The sequence below is a fragment of the Oncorhynchus mykiss genome, chromosome 6 (assembly GCF_057628025.1).
Source record: "Oncorhynchus mykiss isolate SJ-2025 chromosome 6, ASM5762802v1, whole genome shotgun sequence".
Lineage (NCBI taxonomy): Eukaryota > Metazoa > Chordata > Actinopteri > Salmoniformes > Salmonidae > Oncorhynchus > Oncorhynchus mykiss.
The window spans coordinates 40,337,482-40,362,705 of NC_143027.1; the positions used below are offsets into that span (position 1 = coordinate 40,337,482).

General features: G+C 42.9%; 2 protein-coding genes across 5 annotated transcripts; both read right to left on the reverse strand.

Moving 5' to 3' along the window:
• Window positions 1–1,738: 1,738 nt before the first annotated feature.
• LOC110525939 (ELMO domain-containing protein 3) lies at window positions 1,739–13,746 on the reverse strand. Of its 4 annotated transcripts, none has more exons than XM_090237925.1 (14): window positions 13,643–13,708; window positions 13,114–13,149; window positions 12,389–12,896; window positions 11,379–11,450; window positions 8,988–9,062; window positions 8,275–8,344; window positions 7,893–7,955; window positions 7,679–7,767; window positions 7,452–7,575; window positions 7,244–7,366; window positions 6,982–7,112; window positions 6,761–6,837; window positions 6,555–6,682; window positions 1,739–6,428 (listed from the first exon to the last, which is right to left on the reverse strand). In XM_090237925.1, exons 3-14 carry the CDS (start codon window positions 12,422–12,424, stop codon window positions 6,190–6,192), a joined length of 1,227 nt encoding a protein of 408 aa, XP_090094051.1. In that variant the 5' UTR covers window positions 12,425–12,896; window positions 13,114–13,149; window positions 13,643–13,708; the 3' UTR covers window positions 1,739–6,189. The 4 variants fall into 4 exon arrangements, with proteins under 4 accessions (XP_090094051.1, XP_090094050.1, XP_036835992.1 ...); XM_090237924.1 differs by having other exon boundaries at window positions 11,379–11,537; window positions 13,643–13,698; XM_036980097.2 differs by lacking the exon at window positions 13,114–13,149 and having other exon boundaries at window positions 11,379–11,537; window positions 13,643–13,746.
• Window positions 13,747–16,247: 2,501 nt separating this feature from the next.
• On the reverse strand, window positions 16,248–20,635 carry star (steroidogenic acute regulatory protein). Its single transcript, NM_001124202.1, is given in 7 exon segments — window positions 16,248–17,117; window positions 18,668–18,761; window positions 18,919–19,103; window positions 19,399–19,557; window positions 19,745–19,875; window positions 20,006–20,113; window positions 20,414–20,635. Coding segments are annotated over 7 exon segments (864 nt in total). The 5' UTR covers window positions 20,478–20,635; the 3' UTR covers window positions 16,248–16,994.
• Between the last annotated feature and the right edge of the window lie 4,589 nt (window positions 20,636–25,224).

Below are 25,224 nucleotides of genomic sequence, written 5' to 3' on the forward strand. Positions count from 1 at the left end.
TGCTTATCTACTCATTTGCTGGATGCAGAGCTCAACAGAGTTCAAGTGAAGGTCAAGCAAATCATAGAGAAAGCAGAATGTATTGCAATCATCTCTGATGGGTGGTCGAATGTTCGTTGACAAGGAATAATTAACTACATGATCTCCACCACTCTACCAGTATTCTACAAGTGCAGACACAAGGGACAACAGACACACCGGTCTCTACATTGCAGATGAGCTGAAGGCAGTCATCAATGACCTTGGACCACAGAAGGTATTTGCACTGGTGACAGACAATGCTACGAACATGAAGGCTGCTTGGTCTAAAGTGAGTCCTACCCTCACATCACACCCATTGGCTGTGCTGCTCATGCATTAAATCTGCTCCTCAAGGACATCATGGTGCTGAAAACAATGGATACACTACAACAGAGCCAATGAAATGGTTAGCTATGTGAAGGGTCATCAAGTTATAGCAGCAATCTACCTCACAAAGTAAAGTGAGAAGAATAAGAAGCACCACATTGAAGCTGCCCTGCAACACCAGCTGGGGTGGTGTTATCATGTTTGACAGTCTCCTGGATGGGAAGGAGTCTCTCCAAGAAATGTCCATATCACAGTCTGCCGATATGGACAGCCCCATCAAGATTGTATTTTGGGAGTTTTTTTATTTTCTTTCTAGAGTGGTAAGCAACCTGAAACTCCTGAAACCTATAGCAGTAGCAATTGCACAGATTGGGGGAGACAATGCCATCCTATATGATGTTCAGACTCTGTTTGCAGATGTAAGAGAAGAAATCCGTACTGCCCTGCCCACTTCACTGTTGCTCCAAGCAGAGGAAACTGCAGTTCTGAAATATATTTTTAAAAAGCGTGAAGATTTATACCTGAAGCCCATACACGCCGCTGTGTACATGTTGGACCCCAAGTATGCTGGCAAGAGCATCCTGTCTGGTGCAGAGATCTGCAAAGCCAATGGTGTCATCACTACTGTGTCTCGCCTCCTTGGCCTGGATGAGGGCAAGGTTCTTGGCAGTCTGGTAAAGTACACTCCCAAGCAAGGGCTTTGGGATGGAGTTACAATATGACAGTCGTGCCATCATATCTCATCAGCCACCTGGTGGAAGGGACTTTGTGGATCTGATGCTCTTTCTCCTGTTGCCTCCATCATCCTCCAAATCCTACCAACATCAGCTGCCTCAGAGCGCAACAGGTCCTTGTTTGGGAACACACACAAAAGCACGCAACATGCTGACCAACACAAGGGATGAAAAATTGGTGGCCTTCCGGGCCTCAACAAGGTTGGAAAGTGACAGTGAAGATGAGGCCTCAAAGTTGTTCAAAATGTTCAAGAGGTGGACATTGAGGAGGTCCAGGGAGAAGACATGGAAGCCTGAGTGGAAGACAACCAAAGCTTTAGTTGAGTCAACTCATTTTATTAAAGTTCAATTCATAACAAATGATTTTTATAATTGTATTTATTTTGGAAGGATTTAATCATTTGCAATTATGTATACTTAAGGTAAAATGTTTATGTTTCTGCCTCCATACATGGTAAGGTAAATATATCCAATTCAAAAATTTTTTTTTTTTAAATTGACATTTAAATGGTGTTAATTCCCATATATTCCCGTTAATTTCGACAGAATATTTCCACCTCTGAATATTCCCCAAAATGTGCAACCCTAAAAGGGGATCCATAATAAATACAAATACAAGAATAATAACCACAGCACAAAGAAAGAGAGCAAATAACTGTTTTCAATTGCATTTATTTAGGTTTCTCCATACCATACATTTTACTGTACAACGGCACATATTTCTGAAATAACTCCCATTATAAAATAGGGCATCTACAATTAAGGTACAGTCATAAAATGCTTTCAGGGAAAAAAGACGACAAAAGCAACAGTAGAACATCTTCATATAAAGCGCAGGGGATTCAGGAAATGATTTGTTGTCGACAAAGCAGAGATTCAGACCACTCATTTCAGAGTACCTTGCATCCTGCTTAAGACCCGTTTTCTCTTGGTTTTGAACTGAGATCTATCAGTTGAAAACAAAATATGACATAACTGGTGCAAATTTCAAGCCAGAACCTTGATTTAGGACTGCAAATCAAATTTGGAGAAGCAACACAATTTTTCTGTACGATCAGAAACTAATATCATTGTTATTTCTCGTTTTTTCCCCTGACATGGTCAAAAGGTGGGAACAATCACTAATACACACAAGAAAGTGGATACCGTCGAAGCGACAAGTAAATTAGCTTATCATTAACATAGTCAACATCAGTAATGATTGTTCAAAAATCCATTAGAGTGGATCTGCAGTCAAGCTGACAAAAAGCTATGTGGATCTAAGCGTGTGGTTGGGCCTATAGTGGGCCTGTGTCATTTCAAATAAAGTACATAGACCTACCAGCTTCAGTGTTAGTTCACTAGTGTTTCAGGTGTGGAATATACATGACATTTGACATCCAAGCTGTGTATGAGGGAGTGTGTATAACTAAGGAAAGAGAAAAGATACAATCTGCCATTATATGAAGTGAGAAGCCATTGTCTTTAACAGACATTCAAAGAAGAGAAAGAGAAGATTTGTCTGAAGTCTTGAGGTAAGCAATGTGTTTCAATAGAACGCCCTACTGACAATCATATAGTTACAATCACCTTCTGTACAAACTTCCTGATTCACACACTGAACTGCAACAAGCCCCTATGCTAAAATAGAACAAAAAATAACTTTATGTGTATCTTCACAATCTGAAATGCAGGTTCAGTTAAATTATTGACGGGGCGTCAGGTAGCCTAGTGGTTAGAGCGTTGGGCGAGTAACCGAAAGTTTGCTGGATCGAATTCCCGAGCTGACAAGGTCAAAATCTGTCGCTCTGCCCCTGAACAAAGCAGTTAACACACTGTTCCCCGGTAGGCTGCCATTGTAAATAAGAATTTGTTCTTAACGGACTTGCCTTTTTAAATTAATTCAAATAAAATAGACTTTAGTCCATTATTTCAGCTTAAAGAGGCTATGATGAGATTACGGCTACAAAGAGTTCCTTTATGCCGGTTTGAAAACACAACACAGACAAAGCATAATATTCAGCCACCTAGCAACACTCACACTGTACACACCTCCAACATTCTGTAAGAGTGCAAATTTTGCTGATAAAAAAAAACATACGCTTGGCAAAATAATGAGCACGAATTCCTTTAAAAAAAATAGGGGGGTAGATGTGGAGAGTAATGTGCTTGGAAATAACCCAATAAAACAAGGTAGGCTATGTATAGGAGCTGATAATGTCCACCTTTATAGATGTTTATATAATGTTTATACTTTAGAATGAGTTGAATGGGTTTGTGTTACCTCAAACCCCTGACACAGTGATACATCCAATTTGTTATAGGCTTCCCTTAGAGGGTAACATGACATCCTCTGGGCGAGCAGACACAATAGAACCATCTGGAACACAAGCAGCATCCTACTCACAGAATGACGTCACTGTAATTCTACAGTATGGTTCAAATGACCCCCTCCTACTTGTTCTGCTTTCAGAGCAGAAGACAAAGATCATATTTAACAACAGGCTACCGAAGATCTACAAGTACCTCAAAAACATTAATCCACTGAGTAGCTCCACTAATGAGATGTGTGTGTCTCTTGTAGATGGGGGGGGGGGGGGGGGGGGGGGGGTGAATGTCCTATAGTAACAGCTTGAACACTCACTGGCACTAAAGACTGTAAATGAGACATGACAAAGAGCAACAAATTCTACAAGGAAGATAAAACAACAAGGATGCTATCTGATGCTACAGTACTAGTGCTACCTGAACATGCTACTGATTGAGACTGCAGAGCTATGCTCCCCTGCCATACTATACCATTCCCCACAAACACACACCCTGAAATAAGGAAGGATTTCCCTCATCATACAACACTATTATTACTGATTATCCATGACAAAATTGGGATTGCATACGGTACACCTTCTTAGAGACACCCTTCACTGTTATCATCACTATCATCTTATCATTTAAAATGAGTAAATTCTCCCAAATCACAAATGTTCCTCATCATAACAATACCATGTTGTCTATGGACACCCTAATCTTTAGCTCATTCTAGATATCCATGAGATTAGCTAAATGTGTCATTTGTGTGCACTATCCATTTAGTCAGATAACCCAGACGATTGCCCTAGTCAAACAACTCCAGTTGGATGCTCTATAACGGAATGCATGTAGAAAGTTTCCAGCAGACTTCAATCACTAGTCTGACTAAACCAGCCCACCAACACTCTGCTATACCATGGCTAGTCAGCTGTTGGCTTGACTGACCTGTCTAAATGCTAATCTCAAATGAAACCATTTTTATTATGTAATTCACTACTTTTGACCAGAGAAACACAGGGCATATGATCAAAAGTAGAACATTATATAGGGACCTAAACATTATATTTGAGACGAAGGCTAAATCCCAGTTCAGATACAACAGCCGACATGAGACGAGATAACAAGTAGCTCATTTTAGAACGTTGTACAACTGACTAAAGAAGGGGAAATCAGATCAAGACGAGAAGCGCAGTTGAGACCTTTTCCACAGTAACACTGCCTCTTTATAATGACGTGATTAAACTTTGAAACGAAGTTGCCACTTGTAGCAAACGAGTGTCCTGAAATACATGCACCAGAAACAGGGTACACTTTATCACTTGTCAGATAAATACTTTTATCAGCAAGCTAGGCTAGCTATGTGCAGCAACATAGCTAGCTAATTGTCTGTTTGGCTGAACACAGAACGTTAGCGCATGTATTTCTCTGATTGGCTAAATGGATCAGTCTCGTCGCAAGACTTTAGCTAAAGCTTTGACATGTAGAATCTTGGGAAGCTGCAACCGACGACCTGAGACGTTAAGGCGACACCGTTCATATCAAACAAACTTAGTTCTACAACTCTTTAAAAGGTAGACTCGGCGGTATGACGTAGACGCAGAAAGTAAACAGCACAAACAGCACAGTGGGTAAATTTCCGCAACAACTTGACGCAATGAGGCTCAATTTCTCCGTTGTTTTTGGTCCTGTGGCAGCCACACGCCAACAGCCTGAAGCGAACCTGCGCGCATGCGCAGATGGTGAGAGCGAAGTCTTGAAGTCGTTGCCGCACGTGGCAATGCCATTTCGCTGAGTTCACCTTAATAAAGACAGTTGCGTCGCGTCTCATTCTGTATTTGAACTGGGCTTAACAATTCTAACCCTCATCCTGAGTTTCTTAGCATAATAAGTTCCTCTCACTTTTATAAATACCATCAAGTACCCTATCCATATAATATCATTTCATATACAGTATAATCTCATCTATTGTCATGAACAGCTATCCCTTTGGAAAGGACTAAAATATTTTTTAAATTATTAAAAAATATATCCCCCATACAATAGGGGGGGCTCTGGGCCTATTCAACCTGCACTGGGAGATGGAGACAAGAACCATCGGAGCCCACAGACCCACCACACACATAAGCCCAACTACACACACAAACACATTGCTCCCTGTTCCAACTCCCTATAGCCAACACAGACCTTTACCTTCATACCCAGCACGCACACACAAACACACCCAGGCTTGGTTCTGCTGACAGTAGAAACAGACATACACACTATGGCTTTCCAGAACTCTACTAGGGCCGTATAGACAGATCGGTGCCCTGGGGCTTGGCAGCTATTCAATAAACCAAGGGTGGGCATTCTTACTCTGCAGGCTTTGGCTCCAGCCAAGCTGAAATTCAACTTATCGACGCCTTGATTAAAGACTATGATTGGATGATTAGAAGAAGAATCAGGTGCGTCCTTGTACCGTAAAATTGCCTGTCCCTGCACTAGACCCAGAGAAAACGCTAATATTTCATTCACTCTCTCGTCCTCTTTAATGACATCTTCTATTCATCCATCAGTCCCATGTCTGTGATTTAGTGTTATCTGAACGCCACACCATCATGTACTTCTGTTGGGAGAAAAGGGATCCCATACAAAATTATCTGAGAGCAGCTTTACAGCATTAATGGGTATGTACCACAAATTAGTGGGGTCAGCGCTTGGTGGGGTCCTCATTCTCTTTCTGTCTCACACACACACAAACAGACACACACTCTCTCTTTCCAGCTAAGACTAGTGTAGCTGTGCTCACAGTCTCTCACTCTCTATCTCTCCCTATGTCTCAGATGAGCCTGGCCTCTCCCTCCATGTCTGGGGTCAGCTCACACACTCCAGTGAAGTGCATCTCCTTGCCTCTGGTTCCCTCAGACCTGGCACCTCTCTCCCCCAGGCAGGGTGAGGGTTGCTGGGCCATGGGGTCTGGGGAGGCCCGGGGGGCGCCGCCCGACCTTCTCTCCCTCAGGAAGATGTCAAGCCGACGCAGCATCTGCTTGGGGTTCTTTTTGGCAAACAGCTCCACTTCTGGAGGGGAGCAGAGACACAGTGGATGTCAAGGATGTGATTGTGTTACAAAGGGATGTTGTTAATAATGACATGATTCTGAAAACGACTGGGCTTTGTTAAGCCTTGGGTAAAACAGAGAGTTGCCTTTGAGGACGAAGCCAGAGTCAGAGATAGTCTTCTGCTGGCTCTTCCAAAGCTGGTAGAGGTGCAGGAACGTGGCAACATAGAACTCGTTCAACACCCCCACTACCTGCTGTCGACGGTTACACTCCCTGGAAGACCACACACACAAAAGTGAGGACATCTTGTAAGCAAGTGACTAGGCTCTAGCAGTAGGGCAGGACACTTACTTGGAGAGGGCCTCTTCTCTAAGTGCATGCAGGGCGATACGGGTCATGTTGATGGACATCACACAGAACGGAAAGTTCTGGAGAAAGATTGGGCAGAAAGAGTAGAAACCAAATGGGATTTGTAAATAGAAAGACTATTCAAGTAGCCAGGCACACATTACATAGATGTCCCTTCTTGCCTTAACCTGAATAGTTTGTGGCCAGTGTGTGTGTGTATGTACCTGTGTGGGATGTTGGGACAGCTTGTAGATGTCTCTGGCTAGAGGCAGAGTCTCAGGGTCCATCACCAGGTACAGGGTGTGCATCAGCCCCAGGAAACCTGTACCACGCAGGTCTGTGGCTGGGTCCGTACCTACACACAGACACACACTCAACATTTCAGTGTTTTGTACATTTCTTCATAGCAATATATTCTTATCACACTTTTCATCTCAGTGTGAGAGCGGCATCTAATGAAGCATAGATACAGAAGATGTCTCTCACCTTGAAAGCCCACATTCTCCCAGTGGGTGCCGAACCGAGGACAGTCCTGCTTGCTGCCTGTCAGCCTCTTATAGATGGTCTGTAGAACACGCATGTGTACAGCCTGACTGTTATCCAAAGAACCTACAAAGAGAAAAACACACACAATCAGCCTCTTATTGTCTGCAAAACGGCTCTCCCGCTCTCTCATTCAAACACACACACTTACACTGTGCGATGGCGAAGACCAGGTCCCTCTCCTCCAGTAGTTCTCGGTGAAGTCGCGGCGGGCCGAACAGGAAGTGTGTGATAGCGGCCAGACCCGTCCTACGGATGGTGGGCTGGATGTTCTTCTACAGAGAGAGTGAGAACTGACATTCTTTTTCGTAATAATGAGAGTGAGACTCTACAATGCAGTCCTAAAACCCCCAGACACAGAAAGACCCACATTCTTACCAGCACCTCGCCAAGGTCTGTAGTCTGGAAGTGCTGCAACGCCTCATTAAAGGAGATGAGAGGAGTAGGACTGGACTCCTCACTGACCACTGGAGACACACAGGACAATAACACACTTCAACAGATTCGTATACAACCTATAATGGAGGAGTAAAACATCACAGCTTTCAGGCAGCCAGGGAATAGGAAGATGTTGCCCCTAACAACAGCTCACCTGGTTGGATACTCTCTAGAGCCTCCCACTCCTCACGAGCCTGCTCCACCTCCGCACTCTCCTCTGCAAACACACATACACACGGCTGAGAAACATCACAGACACAGCTAAACAGCAGCAACATACACAGGTGAGGAGTAATCGTTCAGTCATGGTGCTATGGTCCCACCACCTCTCCAGTTGATTTTCAATCTGAACGACACCCCTCTACGCCATGACACCATCATTTCATACCCTGCCCCTCATCCTCTTCTTCATCTTCCCATAGCCGGCTGGGGGGGGGGGGGGGGGGGGGGGGAAGAGACCTGCTAGGGTTGCCTGGTAGCTAGGAGACATGGTTGTTCCTTTGGGAAGAGGGGCCACTGAGTGTATTGTGTCTTACCTTCAGTCTTGGGCTGTTCTCCTCCTGTAGCCAGAGACTGCAGAAGGCCATTCTGCTTCAGAGCTGAAATCTAGACAAATCACAAAAACATTAAGGACACCTGCTCCTTCAATGACATAGACTGACCAGGTGAATGCAGATGAAAGCTATGATCCCTTATTGAACCCTTATGATCCATTACTGACTTGTTAAATCCACTTCAAATCATGAAGGGGGGGACAGGTTAAAGAAGGATTTTTTAAAGCCTTGAGACAATTGAGGCATGGATTGTGTATGTGTGCCATTCAGAGGGTGAATGGGCAAGACAAAATATTTAAGTGTCTTTGAACAGGGTATGGTGGTAGGTGCACCAGTTTGTGTCAAGAACTGCAACGCTGCTGGGGTTTTCACGCTGAACTGTTTCCCGTGTGTATCAAGAATGGTCCAACACCCAAAGGACATCCAGTGAACTTGACAACTGTGGAAAGCATTGGAGTCAACATGGGCCAGCATCCCTATGGAACGCTTTAGACGCCTTATAGTCTATGCCCCGACAAAATTAGTCTGTTCTGAAGGCAAAAGCAGGGGGTGCAACTAAATATTAGGAAGGTTTTCCTAATGTTTGGTATACTCAGTGTATCTGTAAACACACAATTGTATTTAAAGAACAACAGTAGGGTCAGTTCCCTTTCCTGTAATGTCTTTGACATGAAGGACAGTATAGAGCAACTCACTGGCAGAGACTTGAGCAGTGAACTGCCATTGGCGTGCTCTTTGACACTATGACCTGGCGTCAGTCCATTAATCACCTGGGAATACAGAAACACAACAGGTTACACAATGCCAGTGGTGGAAAGTACTTAAATAAAAAATACTTAAAAGTACTAAAGTAGTTTTTTGGGGTATCTATACTTTACTTTTTATATATATTTTTTTTACAAATTTTACTTTTACTTCACTACATTCCTAAAGAAAACAATATACACTGCTCAAAAAAATTAAGGGAACACTAAAATAACACATCCTAGATCTGAATGAATGAAATATTCTTATTAAATACTTTTTTCCTTTACATAGTTGTGCAAAATCACACACAAATTATCAATGGAAATCAAATTTATCAACCCATGGAGGTCTGGATTTGGAGTCAACTCAAAATTAAAGTGGAAAATCACACTACAAATCACACTACACAACTTCGATGTAATGTCCTTAAAACAAGTCAAAATGAGGCTCAGTAGTGTGTGTGGCCTCCATGTGCCTGTATGACCTCCCTACAACGCCTGGGCATGCTCCTGATGAGGTGGCGGATGGTCTCCTGAGGGATCTCCTCCCAGACCTGGACTAAAGCATCTGCCAACTCCTGGACAGTCTGTGGTGCAACACAGACTGTGGTGGATGGAGCGAGACATGATGTCTCAGATGTGCTCAATTGGATTCAGGTCTGGGGAACGGGCGGGCCAGTCCATAGTATCAATGCCTTCCTCTTGCAGGAACTGCTGACACACTCCAGCCACATGAGGTCTAGCATTGTCTTGCATTAGGAGGAACCCAGGGCCAACCGCACCAGCATATGGTCTCACAAGGGGTCTGAGGATCTCATCTCGGTACCTAATGGCAGTCAGGCTACCTCTGGCGAGCACATGGAGGGCTGTGCAGCCCCCCAAAGAAATGCCACCCCACAACATGACTGACCCACTGCCAAACCAGTCATGTTGGAGGATGTTGCAGGCAGCAGAATGTTCTCCAAGGCGTCTCCAGACTCTGTCACCTCTGCTCAGTGTGAACCTGCTTTCATCTGTGAAGAGCACAGGGCGCCAGTGGCGAATTTGCCAATCTTGGTGTTCTCTGGCAAATGCCAAACGTCCTGCACGGTGTTGGGCTGTAAGCACAACCCCCACCTGTGGACGTCGGGCCCTCATACCACCCTCATGGAGTCTGTTTCTGACCGTTTGAGCAGACACATGCACATTTGTGGCCTGCTGGAGGTCATTTTGCAGGGCTCTGGCAGTGCTCCTCCTGCTCTTCCTTGCACAAAGGCGGAGGTAGCAGTCCTGCTGCTGGGTTGTTGCCCTCCTACGGCCTCCTCCACGTCTCTGGCCTGTGTCCTGGTAGCGCCTCCATGCTCTGGACACTACGCTGACAGACACAGCAAACCTTCTTGCCACAGCTCGCATTGATGTGCCATCCTGGATGAGCTGCACTACCTGAGCCACTTGTGTGGGTTGTAGACTCCGTCTCATGCTACCACTAGAGTGAAAGCACCGCCAGCATTCAAAAGTGACCAAAACATCAGCCAGGAAGCATAGAAACTGAGAAGTGGTCAGTCACCACCTGCAGAACCACTCCTTTATTGGGGGTGTCTTGCTAATTGCCTATAATTTCCACCTGTTGTCTATTCCATTTGCACAACAGCATGTGAAATTTGTCAATCAGTGTTGCTTCCTAAGTGGACAGTTTGATTTCACAGAAGTGTGATTGACTTGGAGTTACATTGTGTTGTTTAAGTGTTCCCTTTATTTTTTTGAGCAGTGTACTTTTTACTCCATTCCTTTTCCCTGACATCAAAAAGCACTCGTTACATTTTGAGTGTTTGGCAGGACAGGAAAATGGTCCAATTCACGCACCTCTCAAGATAACATCCCTGGTCATACCTATTGCCTCTTATCTGGCGGACTCACTAAACACAAATGGAGTGTGCCCCTGGCTATCCGTAAATAAATCAAAAACAAGAAAATGGTGCTGTCTGGTTTGCTTAATATAAGAAAATTGAAATGATTTATACTTACTTTTACTTCTGATTCATAAGTATATTTTAGAAATTACATTTACATTTGATACTTATGTATATTTAAAGCCAAATACTTTTAGAGTTTCACTCAAGTAGTATTTTACTGGGTGACTTTCACTTAAGTAATTTTCTATTAAAGGCATCTTTACTTTTACTCAAGTATGACAATTGGGTACTTTTTCCACCACTACACAATGCAACATAGAACAGCAGGACCAACAAGCTACCAGTCTATACTGATGATAACAGGAGAGGTATACAGACATTCCTGCTTAATAACAATGTTTAAACAAACATTTCTGAAAGGGAACCTCTAGTTAGTTGTTGTACTCACAGGTTTGTGGTTAGAGTGGCCATTGGTTAGCTCCTCTGTCTCTTTACATTCATGTGACACACCATTCAGACCCTGAGAGGAGGGGGACAGACCGAGAGGCATCATCAGACACAGCCAGGGTAGCATGGAAGAACAGGAAGAAAGGGGGCAGGAACATCTCTGTGGAATGAGATGCAGCTAAGGATCAGGTGGTTGCCCTCTCACCTGACCTGGGGTGTATTTATTAGTCTGATTCCGTTACAAAACATTTGGTCGGTTGCTAAATGTTTTGCGACTTAAAACGTTTACTCCAAACGGAAAACGTTTTGCTACGAAAACGAGTTTCTCTATTGGACAGATTCTGATAGGTCCCTCCCCGTTTCGTTCCGTTTGTGTCCAGTTGGTTCCTATAGCAAATGGTAAATCGATTCCGTTGCAAAACAGAGACCAAACGTTTTGCAACAGAATCCAACTAATGAATCCACCCCAGGCAAGATGGTACAGTGCCAGTGCAGACACAGCAGAGAAAGAGAACTGTTAGGCTACTTTGTGGTGGAAACCTTTTATATCCCCATGTGAACACTTTAGAGGGGAAGCTGCTTCATTACTTCCTCCTCCACTCTAACACAATGGGGATTAAAAACAGAAGGGAGAGATGGAAATTCAGCTAAGCACCACACATTTCACGGTCAATAGTCAGAAAAACGGTCTAATGGATGTGTCTACAGTACTATAAGGTTGTACCTTCAAGCAGATAGATCTGTTAGTGCAGCAAGTCTCATTGTGCAATCTGATTGAATACCACCACACCCACATTGTCTACCCCTGTGATGGTATCACAGACAGTATACAGTTAACATGTGTACAGAACAGGCCATAATGTCAAAATGTTGATTTGGAACTTGACTGATGTCTGTTGACTGATGCTGTTCCATTTCATTGTATACAGCTGATGCGACTGTTAATCACATAGTTTACACACAGTTTAAACTACTTCAAAAGGTTAGACTACTCCAGGTTAAAACACCTACCTCCGTGTGTGATGTGACACCGCTGTCCTCTTCCATGGCATGAGTGTGTGAGTCTATGTATGTGTGAGTGGGTAAACCCTGTTCTTTAAAGCCTAATTTCTCAGACTAAGGCGGTCAAAAGTGCTATTGGGAAGACCCTCATGTTGTCTGTTGTGTCCCTTTCCACAACTACTGCGTTTCAAACTTCTCCTTCCTTCCTCTCTCTTGGTCCAGACTTTAGTCAACAGGTTGATCTCATTGAATTCAATTGTTGTGCATCCTGCCCCATTAGAGGGGCTGCAGGGCTGGGTATGGACACTGCTGGTCTGGTATGGCCTCTTTCTTTCCCAGCCGCTTCATTGCTTTGACACTCAATGTTGGCACCTCACATCCACGATGTAACAATGTTCAAACCCTGGTGGGGCGAGTCTTGAAGTCTTGCAGAGTTGGAGTGGGCCTTCTCCTTGACAGGATCTAACCAATAGGGGGCACTCATGCCATGCTATGTCAAACTGGTTGTCATGGATATCTGCAATTTGGGGCAGAAAAATAAGGTGGGTAACTAGCTAGCTTGCTCACAAATAAAATGTCAAAAGCATACTAATTATTAATGAACACAAACTGATCAATTGTCTATTTCCAATTATCTTTGGAAAAAGTATCCAAACCAAACTCATTGAATGATTAGCTAACTACATTAACGTTACATAGCTAGAACCGTTATCAAGCTGTCAAACTAGGCTCACCAAATGGTAACGTGATACCGAAGACCCACTCACAGCCTACACACACACACACACAAAAAAACTTCAAGGTACAATCTGAAACGTGATTAACGTTACCAGTAACTCAACTGACAACATTAGCTAACTACCGGTACGTTAGCAAGCTAGCTACGTGAGCTGACAGGCTACTGCTAGCTAGTCTAACTTACTGTACATTCAGTTAGCACTGGCTACATACATATACATCATGAATGCGTTTTTTTTGTTGCATAACATTTGTGCTCAGAAGACAGTCAACATCAGTGGCTCTGAAGTACTGTCATCCAGCAAGCTAACATTAGCTAGCTAACTCTAAATCTAAGCTAAGTTAGCCTAGTTAGCAAGCTAAATATTTTTTCACAAGCCAACCACTAGTTTAACTACTGCCCTTCTGGAAACTGTCAAAACATTTTCGGATTTGTTTTATTTCTCTCTATTTCTTAAACTTTCATCTCACAGCAGCGATGATCTATATAATAGTTAATTGTCGTTTAATACAGTTTATTTTTACCTCAGTATCACTCCCTCCAATCTCAGTTTCCCTTCCCCCTTTCCACAGTTAACTTCAAGTGCATTCTGGGAATTGTGGTTTCCTGCCCTGCCTAAACTGCCTGTGCTGGACGGTTCCTTTTCGATTACGTCATGGCTAAAGCAAAGCCAGTGATACATTTCCCAGAATGAACATTGATTGTACTGGACACTGCAAATCGATGGTATAGTAAACTGTTTATGGTAATATAACCACAATGCACAAGTCCTGTAAAGTGGCCTGACAAATGGTATGTGTGGGTGTGCGCTGAGGCCATGGTTGTGATCGGATGCTGTACAGGTCAGAGGAGGTCAGAATGATGTGAACTTACTCACTGTACTCTATACCTTTGTTGAAGCAAAGTAGAAAAATAATACGTTTACGACTCTAATTTCATGTCTTCACGGTCCATCTCTCAAACCCCCATAGAGACATCTGGCATTTAACACAAACTGACATATTTGACCACTCTGCATTGGTTTCCTATTGGCACAGATCTAGAGTCAGGTTAACCACACCCAATCACAAAACTGTCCAGCACCTGGACCAGGGCACATTTTATTCATTGGCTGACTGCACATTCACATGCTCTTCCGCTTTTAAATTTGAAGGGGGAAAAAAGACCTAAAATGAGAGGTTAAACATTGCACCAAAACATCACGATTAGCGCTACATGCGGTTAGTTCACCAGTGTGTTTACAGTTATCCAATGGTGGAGGGGTAGGAAAGCAGTTATTGGTAGGAAAGCAGTTATTCCTGGTGACTGGCTGTCCCCGGCTGTGGTCAGCTCGCAGGGCTCGGCATGGACATGTACTCTGAGAAATAACAGCTCTCTGACCAGATCCCCCTGGGCACACCACCTATGTAAACCTTTGACATCATTGTGGTAGAACATGTGTGGGCTGGGGTGACGTACAGTAGGTAGTTAGACTGGTGCTCTCCATCCCATCCAGCGTCAGGTTTGGCCTGCCTGGCGGCCACAGAGAAAGACTAGGGCATGAGGAGTATATTGCAGTCGAGGACATCGTTTATGTAATTTCAAAAGAGGGAATTGAACCATGGTTGTCATCTTGGTCAAGTATTGTATTTGATATTCCAATTGATTGTTTTGTCTATTTTGTTGGGGTACTTCACTTATCTTCACTTTATGGCTGTGTTTTGAGGTTATACATTCCCTTCCCCCTTTACCCTTAACATATGTTTGTGATAGTGTCTCTTATTCTCTTCCCATGTATTAAGTATAGACCAAGGCCTTGGAGTGCCTTGAACACTTATTCTACTGTAAAGGATTTCATGCAAACTTGAATTATTATGCCTCAGAACACAGTTCCAATACATTTATTTTTTCCATAACTGAAACCCACCCTCTTAACTATTCACAATCCTCAAATAATCTGTGTATGCAACAGCCAACGTTGTTGCTATGAGTTTAATTGCCTAAGAAGTGTAGGTTAAAATGTTTACAATTTATACTTTAAACCGCTGCCAAGAATATACCAATGTTAGTTATGACAGTCACCACAGGAGGTTGGTGGCACCTTTATTGGGGAGTACGGGCAAGTGGTAATGGCTGGAGTGGAATTAGTGGAATGGTATGAAATACGGTACATCAAATACATGGTTTCCATGTGTTTAATGCCATTCCATTTGCTCAGTTCCAGACATTATTATGAGTCGCCCTCTCTTCAACAGACTCCACTGACAGTCACTGCTCATGTTAGATTTAGCTCATTACCTCAATTTTAGCTGTTACTCAAATTCAGAACATTTCCTTTACCAATAAAATGTATATCTTCATCCAAGTGAAATTAATTTGTCAGCCTTACTCTCAAAGATTTTGATTTAGGCAAGTGCAGCATGCTGTGCTCTGACGTGTGCATCTGTAATCCTAGAAGACGCTGACTTCTATTAAAGAAAAAGCCTGTCTCTCTGACAAATATGACCCCCCTTTTTCACCCCTGAAACCTATTTTCCTTCAGAGCGCACACCATATCCTAGAAAAGTACAGAACTTTCTGGAACAATTACAACTATAAATCATAGGAAAATGTTACAAGGACAATAACAGAGGGCAGACTTCCCCTTTGGCGTGAGTTGTGCTGTTGACTTCATCCCGGGGAATGTACTGCAGACCCAGGCCAAGGCTCACAGTGCTGCAGAGTCCTTCACACACATGTGAATGGTCAAACACCTGCTTGCCTTGGCAAACACAACAGCCAAATCCATTGAAGACAGGAAAATATTTTATGAACTAAACTTTGTGGTTAAAAAATACCTTTTTGAATTCCTCCCCTCAGTTGAAATGGAATATTTACGTAATGATTGTGAGGACTTGAGACGGTTCGCTTGTTTGAGTTTTTCTGTGATGTTCTTGTCATATTTGGTTGTATTAGGTCGATGTGAGATGTGTTCAGATGTGTAATAATTTGGTATTTTTCATTTGCGGCGTATTAAATGATTTTATGACTGACGATATATAAGTATTGATCCTGTTTGAGTGGTATGCCTAAAATGTTTTATTTGTAAGTGCTTTTCCACATTTTGTCAAGCGAGATAATAATAGAAGAATAATCCTTGTACATTTGAATGATGTTGAAATCATTTATTCACTTGTCAGTCATCCTAACCCAGTGTAATGCAATGACATTGTTCTACAATAAATATAATATTGAAATAAAAGTGCAGATTTCACATTGAGAGTGCAATGACAATGTAATTACCAGTGCCATGGCTGGAAAAAAGTGACTTGGGTGGTTATTGTGCCGTAGAGACACTATACAGACTTGTGGGAACGTGTATATGTTTTGAGAAGGAGGTGTGTGAAGGGGGCTCACAGGTTGCATCTAGTCTTAAGTATCCTCTCATAGGGCTATGATTACACAGGCAGCTACATTCTGATCTTTCTTTTCACAAATTGGTCTTTTGACCAATCAGATCAGCTCTGAAAAATAGCTAATATGAAAAGATCTGATGTGATTGGTCAAAAGACCAATTAGAAGGGAAAATTTCAGAATTGGGCTGCCTGTGTAAACGTAGCCCTAGTCTCTCCCCTTCATCTGGACTGGTGTGTGAACAGGTTAGGTGTATAGGAGAGAAGGAAAGGACATGAGGAGAGTAAGCCACTTTATACTGTTAATGCATCCAGAGTTCAAAAGAAGAAGGTTTCACTCAATTGTACCGAAATTCTGTCCTAAGAACTCAAGAGAGTAGTTAGAATTTGATTCTCTTGGAGTGCCTTTGATGGAGAAAGTGGCAAAGATGACTGGGCGGAGCTGTCCATTTGGTGGCCTGCCATTGGTGTACACACTAATCGAAAGGTCAAAGGGCATGGTGTGTCAGCATGCTGCTGCCATCTCCATGGAAACACTGTTGTCAGCCATCCTTTGCCTCAGGTGGTTGGCAAAGTCCACCTGCGTCTGAGAGAGTACTTTGTTTATGATGGTCTTTGGGATCCAACCCTGTGAGAGAACGAGACAGGAAGAGAGAACATGATAAGAAACAACAATTAAGTGTCCTCAATGCAACCATCATCAACCACAACCTTAGGCAGTGATCAGTAGCATCTGATTATAACAACACAGGTGTGTCACATTTAACAGAAATCCCTCATTATGATTAAAGGCCAAACAATATATATGGGTCCATTAGGATCTTCTGATCTTCTTGACCCTAACCAGTCAGGCTTCAAGACGGGTCCCTCAACCCAGACTGCTCTCCTCTGTGTCACGGAGGCTCTCCACACTGCCAAAGCTTTCTCTCTCTCCTCTGTTCTCACCCTCCTAGATTATCAGTTGCCTTCAACACCGTGAACCATCAGATCCTTCCTCTCCACCCTCTCAGGGCTGGTCGTCTCTGCGAGTTCTAATATTGCATCCTACCTGACAGGCCTCTCCTACCAGGTGACGTGGAGAGGATCTGTGTCTGTGTCACTACTGGTGTCCCCCAGGGCTCGGTTCTAGGCCCTCTTCTCTCTATACGCCAAGTCACTAGGCTACGTCATATCCTCACATGGACTCTACTGTCATTGCTATGCGGATGACACTTATCTACTTTTCTCCTTCCCCCCTTCTGAAACGCAGGTGGCGACACACATCACTGCATGCCTGGCAGATATCTCAACTTCAACGTCGGCCCACCAATATCTCAACGTCGGCCCAAACCTCAAGCTCAACCTCGACAAGACGGAACTGCTCTTCCTCCCAGGGAAGGCCTGCCCGCTCACAGTTGACCACTCCACAGTGTTGCCCTCCCAGAGTGCAAAGAACCTTAGTGTGACCCTGGACAATATCCTGTCATTCTCTGCAAATATCAAAGTAGTGAACCCCGCTCCTGCAGGTGCATACTCTTAAACATCCGTAGAGTACGACCCTACCTCACACAGGAAGTTGTGGGGGTCATAATCCAGGCACGTGTCCTCTCCCCTCTGGACTACTGCAACTCGCTGTTGCCTGGGCTCCCCGCTTGTGCCATCAAACCCCTGCAACTTATCCAGAACACTGCAGCCTGCCTGGTTTTCAACCATCCCAAGTTCTCCCATGTCACCACGCCTCTCCTCACACTCCACTAGCTTCCAGTCGAAGCTTGCATCCACTACAAGACCATGGTGCTTACCTACAAAACTGCAAGAGGAACTGCCCTTCCCTACCTTCAGGATATGCTTAAACCCTACACCACAACCCGAGGACTCCGTTCTGCCACCTCAGGCCTCTTGGCCCTCCCACCCCTACGGCTGCTCCCGCTCCCCCCCACCCCTCCCAGCACTTGCACTCTACTCTACATTATTGATTAAAAATGTACTTTCTATGGCTGGGATATGTGGTTGTCTCACCTAGCTATCTTAAGATGAATACACTAACTGTAAGTCACTCTGGATAAGAGCATCTGCTAAATTACTAAAATGTCAAATGTCAAATTATGAAAGTGCTTTTTGCAGAGGGTGTCAAACCAGATAGCTACAGTTGTATCTGTCTGACCCTAGTGATAAGATGCAGGTTAATGGCCTCCATACCTTTAAATCTATGCTTAACAACCAGGTGAACTTGGTCTTGTTGGGGTCATCGGCACTGGGCCGCATCACTATACATGTTGGTCCGTTCTCTGCCCTGAAAAAGTCAACAATAGTGTGTAGAACACTTATGTTAGCATATGTTGGAGTCCAACACAATATTCAAATAATTGTTTTATATGGTGTATTGTTAGTGACTTATAGCCTCCATCCATCCATCTTTCCATCCATCCCTTGGGTCTAAATTAGCCTACCTAACAACTCCCCTCTGTTCGGGCATGGTGGGGTGCTGAGTGGACATGCCGGCAAGGAAGCACGTGGACCCCCGGCGCTTGGCACAGCGAACACTAACGAAGTCCCGCGGCCCCACCACGTTGCCAGGTGTGGGTCCCGACACCTCGTGGGTCACCATGGTCTCCTGACCTATCTTCTGGAGGATCTAAAGGGGGGAGGAGAGGAAGAAAATGGGAGGAAGGGAGAGAGAGAGAGAGAAAAGGAGAGGAGAGAGTCAAAAACCTCTGTATATTCCTCAATGCGAGAATGTACATTGGGACTCTTACGTTGAACAAAACAACCCAGAGTAGAAGACTTCTAGTCAATTCATGCAATCTGTGTACACATGAGCCAATTCCTCTTAATGTTTTGTATTGTTGTTGCGTTATATATGCGATTTAGCAGAACCTTTTTATCCAAAGCGACTTACAGTGCCTTGTTTATAAAGTTGATTGTCCCACCTTGACCTCTTTGACGTTAGGGTTCCAGTCTCCCATCTGCTCCATGTTGCCCACCAGCTCCACATAGAGGTTATCAGAGCGCTGGTCCAACAGCACCTCCAGCTTAAACACCTTCCCCACGTCAGGTAACACCTTACTCAGCACCTTGTCTCCATTCGCCTGGGATCATGGGACCAGATAATTAAAACTCATAGAACTGCAAGGATAAACAACAACCTTAAACAACAACCTTTTACATTGCAATTCCAAAAAAGATAAACGTCTGTAATTACTATGTTGAATAGGTGAAGAAGGGAATTTCCGTGTGCCAGCCCTTCTGTCTTTGGCACTATATCTCTATACTCACAGCAATGATCTCAGTGGTCCATCCATCCTGATCGCCGAGGATGCTGATAGACTTCTGCAGCGCCTCCTCTCCCTGCTTCACATATGACACCTCCGCCTCATTGTAGCCCTGCTCCTCCTCGATCCGCGAGCCTGGAGCACAGCACAGACAGAAAACGACATTATAAATAGAGTTAGAGTAGACTTTCCTTTTTGGGTATTTGTGAATGAAAGAAAGAAAAACAAGTAAGAAGTGTATTCTGAGTGAATGGTGTGGACTTACTGAGCAGTGAGCTCCTGCGGCGGACATGGCTGATCCAGCTGCTAGGGTTGGGGCCTGCTAGCATGTTCAACTCATGGTGAATGGCCACCATCGCATTCTTCCTCAATCCTGGGACAAGGAGAATGGGAGAAAAAAGTAGATAAGAAAAGTGTTATAAAAAGCAGTAGAGGAATCTACAATACATGAAATTGTTAGTACAAAAGTCAGTACAATTTGACAACCTTTAGTGCCATAATTTAAAAAAATATATTATTGTTAAAACCAAATTACTAAGTACATTGTTTTGTTAGCTAACGTTCCACAACTGAAAATTACAGTTTCAGACCATGCCATGGCCACAGGGCCACAAGTCTATGAAACAAGGCTATGAAACACTAGAGAATCATTCACAAACTGTCTCTCACTAACCTGTCATGTTCCTCATATGTCTGTAGGAGATGCCAGCGCACAGTTTGAAAGTTGCAGGCAACATTTTGTATCAATTTAGTTTAGTTTCTGAGTGAAATAGATATTGCTAAAATATAAAAGATATAAAAGAGAGGACCCGTTTAGATTGTCGATTTTGTTCTTGGTATCTCAAAGAGAGAAATAGAGAATCCTAGAACTGTAAAACAGAGAGGACCAGTCTGGTTGTGTTGTCGAGAGGATTTTAGATTCTGTCTGTGGGAGTTGCAGTATGTGTGTCTATATAAGCATGGAGCAAGGCCGTGATGCTGTCACCTCGGAGATAAACACACACATCATCCCGCCGTTCTAATGACCCTGTGGCCAAGGATACCTCTTGGACAAGCTGAGAATGTCTCCAGGCTCTAATAAACATTGTGTCAGATAACATCCAGTGCTCCAGCACACTACACTGCACCACACACACACACACACACACACACACACACACACACACACACACACACACACACACACACACACACACACACACACACACACACACACACACACACACACACACGCCAGTCGGTGGAGAAGGACCAGTAACAGTCACATCCGCTCACACTCCCAAGGTCCCTCACCGCCAAATCACCAGAATGTATGAAATAAACCGTGTTTGCTGGACAGAATATTCTGGCAACAGTATGTGTTGAAACCACCTTTATGGTGAGTATGATCCCATCTCTAACAATATGATATGATCTAAACAGAGCATGGTGCTCTAACACTAAGAGATATTGGACATCTTTAGCTTGGCAGAAGTTGACTCTGTCCTCATACAGTGCATGGGCAATTCCACCGATTATGTGCCTTTTGAGAGGTGTAACTTGGTTGTATAAAAAACGTTGTATATATACAGTACCAGTCAAGTTTGGACACACCTACTCATTCAAGGGGTATTCTTTATTTTGACTATTTTCCACATTGTAGAATAATAGTGAAGACTAATAATGAATAATAATGAAGTAGATAATAATGAAGTAGAGGATAAGTTCATTAGAGTTACCAGCCTCAGAAATTGCAGCTCAAATAAATGCTTCACTGAGTTCAAGTAACGCAAACATCTCAACATCAACTGTTCAGAGGAGACTGTGTGAATCAGGCCTTCATGGTCGAATTGCTGCAAAGAAACCACTACCAAAGGACATCAATAAAAATAAGAGACTTGCTTGGGCCAAGAAACATGAGAAATGTACATTACACCAGAGGAAATCTGTCCTTTTGTCACAATCATCGTATTGAGTAGACCAAAGTGGCGTGGTGTGAATGCATGATATTAATGAAAGACGAAAAAAAACAGGAAGTATACAAACTAACAAGACGACCATGACTGCTATCAAACCACTGTGCCAACGTGCAACATAACATAGACAATAATCCACCAACCACAATACAAAACAGGCTACCTAAATATGGTTCCCAATCAGAGACAACGACAAACACCTGCCACTGATTGAGAAACATATCAGGCCAAAACACATAGAAATAGACAAACTAGACCTACAACATAGAATGCCCACTCATATCACACCCTGACCAAACAAAACATAGAAACAAACAACGCAAATCATGGTCAGAGTGTGACACCTTTGGTCTGATGTGGCCAAATTTGAGATTTTTGGTTCCAACCGCCGTGTCTTTGTGAGACGCAGGGTAGGTGAACTGATGATATCCGCATGTGTGGTTCCCACCAGGAAGCATGGAGGAGAAGGTGTGAGGATGTGGGGGGGTGCTTTGCTGGTGACATTGTCAGTGAATTATTTAGAATTCAAGGCACACGTAAACAGCATGGCTACCACAGCATTCTACAGTGATACGCCATCCCATGTGGTTTGGGCTTAGTGGGACTATCATTTGTTTTTCAACAGGACAATGACCCAACACACCACCAGGCTTTGTAAGGGCTATTTGACCAAGAAGGAGAGTGATGGAGTGCTGCATCAGATGACCTGACCTCCACAATCACCCGACCTCAACCCAATTGAGATGATTTGGGATAAATTGGACCGCAGATGGAAGGAAACACAGCCAACAAGTGCTCAGCATATGTGGGAACTCCTTCAAGACTAGTGGAAAAGCATTCCAGGTGAAGCTGGTTGAGAGAATGCCAAGAGTGTGCAAAGCTGTCAAAGGGTGGCCACTTTGAAGAATCTAAAATCTAAAATAGATTATGAATTTGTTTAACACTTTTTTTTGTTTACTACATGATTCCATATACATGTTATTTCATAGGTTTGATGTCATCACTATTATTCTACAATGCAGAAAATAGTACAAATAAAGTAAAACCCTTGAATGAGTAGGTGTGTCCAAACTTTTGACTGGTACTGTACATTCATCAAAACGAAATGATACTGTCAAAATTGCAAATACATTAATCAAAAGAACACGACTGTCTGCAAACATATTAACACAAACATACTTATCTATTGAGTCTAACCTGCCAAAAACACTTTTAAAAAATCCCAGTAGATCAATATATTTTATTTGCAGTCACTGAATCACTATCAAATTGTGCAGAATGTTTAGCTATTACTCTATTGCTCTATGCATATTTTACTTTAAAAAATGTCATACACATCAAATCCAATATTGTTCCTTTTTTTTAAAGAAAACGGAAAATAAGCACATTGTGTGCAAAATTAATTCACTGGTATCATCACAATCCAATTCCGTGTATTCAATACACAGGCTGGTCTGCTCACAGGTTCGTAGTTTTCCATCGGCAAGTAGAAACACAATCCCCAATAGAAATAAGCAAAGATGAACAGAGTGGAGGAACACAACTGATATGAATTTATAGGTCTCAATCCACACCAAAGCAGAGCTCTGTAATTGAAGGTCAAAATGTTGGAGATGATGACTTAAAAGTAACTCAAGTTAAGTAGAAGTAAATTAATTTCATTCTCTGCATCTCTTGCAAGTCCGCAATGTTGTAAGAAATCATAAAAATGTCATGGTCTCGTTAACTTAGATCTGTACCTATATTGTACCTTACTACTGATAAAAAACATTTACAATGTGCAGTATAATTTACTGATTGCCAGAAACAGTGAACACCTTTGCAACCTTTCCTCTTCGCGTGTTGATATTCTGTGAACTTTACAATAAATGTTGTATTCATTGATGACAATTGTATTTCAAGTTTTGCAAAAGTGGGTCTAAGATATGCATTCCAGGTACAAAAGCAAGACAATTCTGCAGATTGTATTTAAGTATTTGATCATTGTTGTTAGGAACATTTAACCACAGTTCCAAAAATAAAATACACAATTGAGAAAAACTGTAATAAAATACATGTTTTCCCATCTCAAGAGGTTAAATAAATAGAAATACTATAGTAAGGGCCTATTAACTACCAAATAAAGTAACACGGTTGACCGTAACAGGGTTGACTACTTCATCTTGAATCATCCATAAACCTTGGAATGGGAGCTTGTTGTGTGCAACAGGGAGGGGCAATTGAATGTTAAATCATTTCTATGGGTAGCAGGGTTGACTTACTTGACCTGCTCAGTTTTCCACCACAAAACACCCAAAAATTGCCAAAAATAGTAGAACCAGTTCACCTGCATTTACAATTTGATTTGACTATTAGATGTTCAACATTTATTTTGAAGGGGAAAAAAGGAATAGTTTCACCAGCGAGAGTTCAGTTCAGCGAGAGTTCAGTAATAAAAATGAGGGACAGGGTTTTTTCCCGCCTCAAAATGATTCACTAATTACATGAAATAAATAATCATCTACAGAAATGACTTTGTCAAAGCAACAAAATAACTAAGACTTTATCATGATAAATGGTGGGGTTGAGTGGGTTAAAATCTTCCTAAATGTCACAGAGAATGCACAGAGGGACATGTCAAAATTCGGAATTATGGCACCTAAGCACATGTCCCACGGGCAAACTCATGTAAAGTGTAAAACTGACCTGAAAATGTGCCCTATAGCCTACCGAATATGCTGCACTGTAGCGTATCTCACAATGCAAATGTACAAATAATTCCAGTATCATGGTACAAAACGGACCAGCCAAATGTCCATGTCTGTGGGGTTGTGTAACCCTCTGGAAGGCGTCCATCCTTTTACCGTAGCTGTGACTGTGGGTTGCTAAACCACTGACTGTCGCTTGTGGTAACAAACTATTACTCAAGGAGTCTTACATGCTTTTTTAGCCTTGCTTTCTGAGTCCAACCAAAACCCAAATTATCTTGTGAAAATATTGCTCCAATGACTTGCGTGTCAACCTAGGCAGAGAAAGTCAACATTGTTCAAGACCATTGCAACAGCATTCATATCACTAGAGCATAAGAGAACAAGCCATCTGAACTGAAAAGTCAATAAAAAGTGTCATGGAAAAAAAGAGAACAGGTCATAAATCATGAGTGACCTTTAACCTGAAACCCCTTGTCCCTCTGGCTACATTGATTTATATCTTGGCCCTTAAGGCCTTATCATGGCTGAGTTCTGAAAAAAAAAATGGAACACAGAACTCAAGGTTACTTTTGTAACCCGGTTCTGTGATAACATGAGTGAGATGTATCACATAATGGAAAATTGTCTTAGTGCATTTCATTACAGGAAGTAACCAATCACACAGCATCTGTCAGAGACAGACAGGTCAAGTGTCGAAAAAGGTGCCACTCGCCTGCCCACCGGTCATTCTCAAGCATGTCTCTCTTCCTTGCGCTCTGCTTCATGGAGGGACAAGTGGTGAGATATCTCACTCATATTATCAGAGAACCAGGGTTACGAAAGTAACCTTGAGTTCTCTT